The following is an 8,696-nucleotide window of genomic DNA, read 5'->3' as shown; positions in this document are numbered from 1 at the left end:
TTTTTAAAGGCGGCAAGCAAATTTTTTTAATGGTTGTATTTTTTTCTGTGAAAATTAATGGAAAATTAGAACGTTTCTTCTCTAAATTCTGTAAAATATTTCTATTTCTTGCACCATTTTTGAGAAAAGAACTATATATGACTCGGCTGGAAGGCTACTTGCTGGCTTCGGATTCAATTAAACGGACTCCCAAGGTCGTCCGTTTAAAACGAATCCTCAGCCTGCAAGTAGCTACTTCCGAACCTCGACAATAATGTACTATTTATTCATACATAGGTAACAAAATTCAGGACTGTTCTAGAGATTTCGGCTGTTGTCCTAGTTCGATTGTGATGTACGGCATAATGCAACATGGTACTGGCTTCCTGCATAGTATTCAGTAGCATTGCAAGCCTAAATATACCGTAACGGTATAAAACTTTGCTCTTTATCATAACTTTACCCACCGCGTTACAGTTCAGTAAATGCGAAATAACTTTTAGTATCAGGGCAAAGTTTTATACTTGATTGATTGATTGATTGTAGTATCACTACTAGCGAATAGGATATTAAAAATCGAAAATAACTGAGCCACTTACGATGGTGAAATACGGTTGTTTGCTAACGCGTTTATACTAGCAATGCTGATGCAGTTTGAATAACAATTATAATAACAGAAATTATATGCTATAAGTAGGTACACTCACGCGATTGCGAAGATTTCAAGATTGTCTTATATACGCACTCAGTCTATATTGGGGTGCGTTTTGAAGCCTTCCTGCTTAATAGAAGGAAAAGCCAAACATGTTTCAGGTGGCCACCTCCTCGGTGCTGGCCTCGAACTCAAGCTTGACATCGCCGCTGAGCCCCTCCACATCCACCTCGTTCTCCGACGCGTTAAGCATGTTCAGCGTCACCTGTACATGCACAACATGTTTTAATCGTACAGATAGTCGACAAATATTACGGAAATGGTCCATGTTCCTAAAAACGATTGAAAAACAATAACATACATTTCTGTAGTCAAAGAGTATATCTATTTGAAAACTTCTACTTATATGGAAATTTTCGGAAGATTCTCGCTAGGAAACGACCTAAATTTCCAGTAAATAGGAACTTCCTTTTATTTCTCGTGAAATTTTCCGGAAATTTCCCAGTACCAAGAAAGCCCTACTGACACAATATCTAGACACCGAGGGCTACACTGTACATCTGAATACAACCCAAGCATATTCCACCAATTAATAAAAAGGATTTTTGGTATAAGATTTTTACCAGTAACTTTTTTGTGAAATGTGCAAAAGCTGCATCAATTTACCAAATAAAAATAGCTGTATTTATTGACATGCAAAATATTTTAAATCTAACAATAATAGTATCCACTAAAGCCAATAATACTCTAGGTCACTCCACTACAACAAAGTAGCTTAACTACTATTATTCCTAGGCAGTGAACGCATATAAACCATGGAAGTATTCTATCCGCTCAATTATGACCCAACGTAAAGTATTCGATTGTAGGCGGTGCTTACAGACTGTTCGATTGGCAACTTCAGTGCGGCCGAGATGACAGTCAGTGACGGATGGCTAAATTGGTTTATAAAAACTACGTTTTTTTGTAATTAAAAATGTCTTCATGTGTCGTGAAGTGGTGCAGAAGTTGTTTTAGTTCATATCAAGGACAGTGGAATCACTTTTCACTTGTAGTAAACAGATAACTTCAGTAAAATTTGGAATAAACATGACGACATTTTTTCAATACTACCGTGCTAAGCTAAAACGTAACAACTGCATACGACTTTCATATCAACATACGACTTTTTAAATTGCGAGGATAATAGGGATGGTTTTATGCCAAATGAAGTAGACTATTTTATTAACTTATGATTGGTTTAGGTTTTTCTATATACAGTAGAATCCGCTTATAATGACATTGAAGGGAAGTAACAAACATGTCATACTAAGCGGATGTCATATAAAGCATAGTTGATAAACTTTTTATTTTATTTTTTCCAAATTAATCTCAAACTATTTTGTGAGAGATGAGTTTTATTAACGGTTATGGTCCCATACAAAATTGTAATTATGCGCCTTTTTCTACTGACAAACTTGCTTGACCGGCTATATACATATAAAATATTTCCATTGGAACTGAAAGTGGGGATTTATTGTAACTCCGCCTGTTCAAATGTTTTTGACCCGATTCGTGTACCTACCCATGTAAATTTTGCAGGCTGTATAGCCTGTCCGATCTCTAAGATCAAGTTCGCCATACATTTACTATGGCGTACTTGATCTTAGAAAAACGGACAGACTATACCAGTACGGCTACCATCAGTTTGGCACTGACAAACGCCGTCGAGAACGTAATTTACTTTCTATACATCTCGCTCGTACTCGCATATTAGTGCAAACGAGATGTATAGAAAGTAAATTACGTTCTCGATAGCGTAAATGTCAGTTTTGACACTGTCAGTGACTCATGGTACGGGCTCTGAACGTGACTTCGCACTGCCATACAGATTGATAATAAAATATACAAAATACTTATTATAGCGGAATACATTTATACCTACAACAATGAATATTTAATTATGTTGAGTTAGTCTGTCATTTAATTTCATAACAACATTTTAACTAGTTATCTTTTAATCTGCATTAAATTATTATACGTGAATTATTTGACTGGTTCTTCAATGTATGGCATAAACCTATCCCTGTCCAAGTCATATTCTAATCAAATATGAACCGCAAACTCTCAGCGGCCAGTACGTACAGCAAGAAGGTTATTAGCGGATTAATGTCGCTGATTGGTAGTTATTGACATTATATGCATTTCATCTACACTTAGCTGTGTACGTTAGTGTAATAGAGACAGGCTCTGTAAACGTATCGTCTTATTTAAATGTAGGCGTAATTGTGTATGTGTGCTAATTTGGCCCGAGAATTTGAACGGTAATGTTCCCAAAGGCGGTTTCCAGTTATATGCTTTCACTGTTCCTAGGTCTAAAATAGGGACCTTTATTAATTGCCTACAACATTTTATTTTATTACTTACGCTCATACGTTGTGATAATTATTTATTTAAAATAGTTCGAGAGGCCTCCAAACGTTACCTAAGAGCTCTTCCAGTTCAGACATCTTAAAAATCCAACAATACCTAGCCAATGTTCTAATTAACCTTTCTCATCTTAAAATAATCAAATTAAATATTCAAAAGAAATCCGCACTAGTTGGGAATAAGCACTTTCCGTGCCTACGTGAAAAATCTAGATATGTACTGTAGCCATATGCAACGTTGTACAATACATGTGCATAGGTATATGTAGGTAATTCGCAACGCAACTTCTGACGATTTAAAATACTCCCTTCGGTCGTATTTTGATTGTCACCATCACCACTCGTTGCGAATTTCCTACTTTCCGCACTTGTATTGTTATATAACCCTTAATTTGACGCATGTTCAGTTGTTCAAAGTTCAGTTTACGCAGTTCAAACGTCATCGAGGCTCCATGCAGAGTGCTAATGATTATGTTTACGAAAATTATGCAAAAAGATGCACTATCCCGTTGCCAATTTAAGGGTTAACGTTTATTTCTACGCTGGATTAAGCTTCGTGCACCATTTTCCATTAAGTCGGGGAACCATCTTATCGTAAAATCTTGACTACTTAAAGTACTTAATTAAATAAGGTAGAGGGAATTAAAATACTCGTCAAATTAAGTATTTTTGAAGACTCGTAGTAGTAGTAGGCATAAGATAGTGCCCAGACCAGTTTGTCTTCTCCCTCCCCTTTTTATCTTACACTATCATGCCACAGTTTAACATGTCCATATAGTTAAAGCGAACTACCTCGTTAAGTTAGTAATTGTTTCAATTAGTTAACGTTGGCGAATATGTTCTTTGTTTTTTCTTATCAAAAAGTTGATCAATTTGCATAACACATTTCAATAACTATATTGTTGTGTAGTAATAAATCCTGCATTATGATAGGTAACATCAAAACTGTATGGATATTTAAACCGAGACCATGCTAACATTAAAGCCTCTAACCAAATAATGTATTATTTGGGATCTATATAGCTAAATTCTCTCTTATCTATCTTGATCTTAAATAATGAAGGTACTGGACGAGCCAGTTTTTTAAATCTGAATTCATGGATTTTTTTTTAAGTTCCGTTTAGTGCACTGTGGACCCCAACAACAGGATAAACTTTAATCACATTTTTATCACAATCGAGTAAGTACATTTTATGCAGGCTGTAATACTCTTCGAGAGACTTCGAGATAGGCCGAGTGTGTAAATGCTGCTCCCTTCTCGTTCCGCTCTTCCTTGTCTCGTTTCGCGGTTCTCCGATTGGATCGGAGCGGTGCCGAGACTCACGGTGAGAGGCTCTAGACGAGTGTGCATAGCCGTCATTAAACGAACATTTAGACACAGATATAATGTCGCCTGTACACATGGTATAATAATATACTCCGCCTGGTACTCTCTTCCGACCACGTGACTGACACAAGCCTACGTCATCATGCGACAGCGCTATATAACATAGCGCTATAGACATAAAGTGGCAATGTTATTGTGACGTAGGCTTGTGTGACTCTGGGAAGAGAAGACCATGTTTTATTAGACTATGCCTGTACACAAACGAGGCGAGAAGGGAACAGTATGCACACACGTTCTCGGCCTGTCTCAGGGTCTATCGACGAGTGTGTACAGCCCGCATAAGGTGTGGCTCTTGGAGTCTGAGTGTAAATGTAAACAACTAAACACATTATGTCGGAATTTTGGGAAAAACGAATTCTCCTTCATGTAAAAAGAATACCTCCAGTCTGGCATCAGAATTTATGGTTGAAGTTCGTCCAGTTATTCAAGGCCACCTCGTAAATAGATTGAAGAGACAGAATATATCTTAAAAATATTATCATAATCACTAATTAGAAATATTTTAAAAATATCAGCACATGCAATCAACAGCCCAGTGGGAAACAAAAATAAAAAAAAAATAAAAAAATATTCAAACTTCACTAACCAAAACTCAACAGACAAACACAACAACTGATAACAAGTGACAAAGATTTTGCACTAAGTAGTTAGTGAAGATTTGAACCTCTGCGTTTTTTCCTAACACCGTCTGTTGGTTGAGGGCTCTGAGTGGAGACTGAGTGGCTACCTGAGGCGGTTGGGGAGGCTGGCTGTGGCTGGTCACTGTACTGCTTACCTGCCTGACAGGTATACCTGCATCTTCAAAAGCCTTCTTCTTTAGAGTAGTACGGATTTGTGTTCTGAAACAGGTTATTGGGAATATTGGGATGGCTAAATATATGAATAGTTAAATAATATTACAGATTTATCTAATATTGTCGGGCAAAAGCTATGTACAATACCACTTTGGCCAGTTCTCAATATCATTTAAAGACAGACCTTTACGTTATGAAAAAAAAAACGATATAATAATGTTATATTTCGTCAGTGTTCAAAATACCCTTCAAAAGGTATAGCTATAGGAAACATGCAATAAGATACCTATGCTGATGTTCCGTAACAGGGCAGCAATGGTTTTTCATAACATTATTATTTATTGTCAATATAATAATGTTATAAGTTATGGCCACATGGCCACAGTGGACAATTGTGAAGATAATATATTATAAAAAGATATTGTTGCACGAAATATAACGGTATTTTAAAGTTTGGTTTACAAGAGCCGAGGTTGGTATTTGCAAAACATCACAAAAATATTATTGTAAAATACTTACACAGTCCGATTCTTGATATGCTGGCTAAGCTTGTTGAGGTCTATAGCAAACCGGTGTACACAGGACCTGAGCATTTCTATCTCCTCATCTGTCCACTTGCCTCTGATAAATTGAAGGATTATTGATGTAAATCCCTATTTGTTGTGTAGATTAATGCAGAACTTAAAACTAAAATATGGGTAACAACTTCAATAGCAAATTTTGACACTACCTAGCATATGAAAGGTAACGCCAAGTCAGTGTGATTTCTGATGCAACTAGTACATATATTGGATTATTAAGCCTAATGTGTACCAGCAAGTTTCTTGTTTTTACTGCTCATGTATCCGCTCACTCCTCAGTGGCTTATCACATATATGTGCTATTTATAGTGACCTTCATGTCTAAAAAATTGGTGTCTACTACAGTGTAATGCCGGCTGTACACTCTCGGCCGAGACCTCTCGCCGAGAGTCTCGGGGGAGAAGTCCTCGACGAGAGCACACCATGTACACTCTCGTTGCGTCATTTGAACAGCGGATATCGGCTACGGCATCATGATGATGATGATGGACCTAGAAACTTCTGCTGCGGTTGCTATTTTAGTTAGCAGGCAACTAAATGAATGAGAATGTACATGCTTGGTCTCATTTACCTTGCGAGAGCTAACGAGACCCTTTGACTCGGGCGCAAAAAACCGACACGCGACCGAGACGCACCGAGGCGAGACCCGAGCGGGCGAGACAAGGCGAGAGCATCATGTACACTCTCATTCTCGGTCTGTCTCAGGGTGTCTCGCCGAGAGAGTACAGCCGGCATAAGCTCTTTATAATAAATTTCAAGGGACTGAGCACTTTATTGCCTAACAAGGTATTTTATACTATGAAAGGAAACCAAAGTTATACACCACTTACTTTATTCTTTGTTCTGGTACACTATAAAGAGTTATTTGCTATATCGAGTTTCATTATGAGTTTACACTGTATTATAAGATTTATAAGTTTTATAAAAAACTCATGTAATAAAAAAATACCAAATATGCTATAGGTTTAGCAGAACTCTTGTAATTAGAACCTTTATATGGAATAAACATCTAAGCAACCAAATCTACATTGAAAAATCTAAAGACTGGTATTTCATTGGCCTGACGATATTTTCTCCAGTCGTTAGTACAGATACGACATACCCGGGCTGCGAGTCACCAACAGGATGTAACAGCATAGTCATTTCAGAAAGCTTGTTAAAAGCTGTACCGGCTTCCCGAAATATCTCTCCAACCTGGCAAAATAAATGAACAAAGTAGATAATATTAGAAAATTGGCACCTCCACAGTCCACGGCAGATACTGTTGAACACCAACCTTTGCAGCAGAGTTATTCATTTTTACAATGAATATTGAAGCGTGTCACTGAAGTTACTTAAACACTGTCACACAGCAGATACAATAATTATTGGTTTCAGTTAAATAAGAAACTGCAAAACCGGGCGTACATTACATTCAGTACAATTTCGTATAATCAAATGTAACACCAGAGAAAATAGGTAACCACTACACTAGCCAAAGGTGCGTTTTGCGCTCTTCTGAGCGAAGCGTTCGAATATTTCCCCCTAATGTTACTTTTTGTTTTTCATGGATCGTGTAGGGTAGGTTTAATGGGCCAAAGCATGTAAAGGCTCGTATAGATGGGATGATCAAATTGACAAATAAGTCAGAAAAAAAAATTGGCGGTATTCGTATCATTCAAGCGTCTATAAATTCGGATGTAAACCTTATACCGTGCCGTTAGAGCTTTATTTTAGAAGCGCATAAAGTGCGGGTGCCAGACTTTGACCATCATTTGTGACTTTTAAGACAATGGGTCCCATATATATGACCAGCCCATTCCCACTTCAAACTGGCTACGCGTTTTACAACATCCGTGACCTTGCTCTGCTGTCTCAGCCACTCATTCGTTTTACGGTCTCTCAATGTGATCCCCACCAGTTTTCTCTCTAGCGCCCGCTGGACAACGCTTAGTTTACGTAATATGCCTTTGGTGAAAACCCAGGTTTCAGCTCCATAAGTGAGAACAGGCAGGATACATTGATCAAATATGCGTGCTTTTTGTTCGGCCTTAAGTTTCATTTTGAAGGCAAACTCGAGATTGGAATAGGCTGCCCAGGCTAGCCGTACGCGTCTGTTGATTTCATTGGTTTGGTTATTCTTTCCAGTCACTATCTCTTGTCCCAAATACACGTATTTATCGACCGTTTCGATGGCAGTATGGTTAACTGTGATATTCGCCTTGACATCTGTATTTGTCATAACTTTTGTCTTGTCTAGATTCATTTCCAGGCCACACCGTATAGAGGCATCGCTGAGTTCTTGAATCATACTTTGAAGTTCAGCGGGGTTACTTGCCAACAAAACAATATCATCAGCGAACCGCAAATTATTTAAGCGACTACCCCATATGTTCAATCCACGATTTTCCCAGTTCAGGCTTTTTAAGATGTCCTCTAGCACCAGAGTAAACAATTTTGGTGAAAGCGTATCACCTTGTCGTACGCCCTTCTCAATCCGAACTGGCTCCGTCAGCGGGGGTAGGTTCACTTTTAAGGTGGCTCTCCTGTACATATTTTCGATTAGGGCAGTATATCGGTGATCTATACGTGCATTTTGCAGTGATTCTATGACCGACCATGTTTCAACACTGTCAAATGCTTTTTTGTAATCAATAAATGCTAACCACAAGGGCATTTGATATTCAGTCGTCTTTTCTATAATTATTCTCATAGACAATATATGATCCAACGTGCTGTTATCACTCTTGAATCCAGCTTGCTCCATTGGCTGATATGAGTCAAGTTTCTTGGTGAGGCGTAGAGTAATGATCTTCGTAAAGAGTTTATACAGGTGTGATAGCAAGCTGATGGGGCGATAGTTGTTCAAATCTGCTTTATTGCCTTTTTTATGAAGTAAGATGACTGTGGCACAAT

At 37.9% G+C, this 8,696-nt stretch overlaps 1 protein-coding gene across 2 annotated transcripts; it reads right to left on the bottom strand.

Annotated features, from left to right (window-relative positions):
- Positions 1-702: 702 nt before the first annotated feature.
- On the bottom strand, positions 703-7,180 carry LOC134660731 (chromatin complexes subunit BAP18-like). Of its 2 annotated transcripts, none has more exons than XM_063516515.1 (5): positions 7,078-7,180; positions 6,904-6,995; positions 5,740-5,841; positions 5,091-5,265; positions 703-896 (listed from the first exon to the last, which is right to left on the bottom strand). In XM_063516515.1, exons 1-5 carry the CDS (start codon positions 7,096-7,098, stop codon positions 789-791), a joined length of 498 nt encoding a protein of 165 aa, XP_063372585.1. In that variant the 5' UTR covers positions 7,099-7,180; the 3' UTR covers positions 703-788. The 2 variants fall into 2 exon arrangements, with proteins under 2 accessions (XP_063372585.1, XP_063372586.1); XM_063516516.1 differs by having other exon boundaries at positions 5,154-5,265.
- Between the last annotated feature and the right edge of the window lie 1,516 nt (positions 7,181-8,696).

This window comes from Cydia amplana, chromosome Z, assembly GCF_948474715.1.
Source record: "Cydia amplana chromosome Z, ilCydAmpl1.1, whole genome shotgun sequence".
In the NCBI taxonomy this organism is placed as follows: Eukaryota; Metazoa; Arthropoda; class Insecta; order Lepidoptera; family Tortricidae; genus Cydia; species Cydia amplana.
Note: the sequence above shows the minus strand (reverse complement) of the source record. Positions and strands in the feature narration are given on the sequence as shown.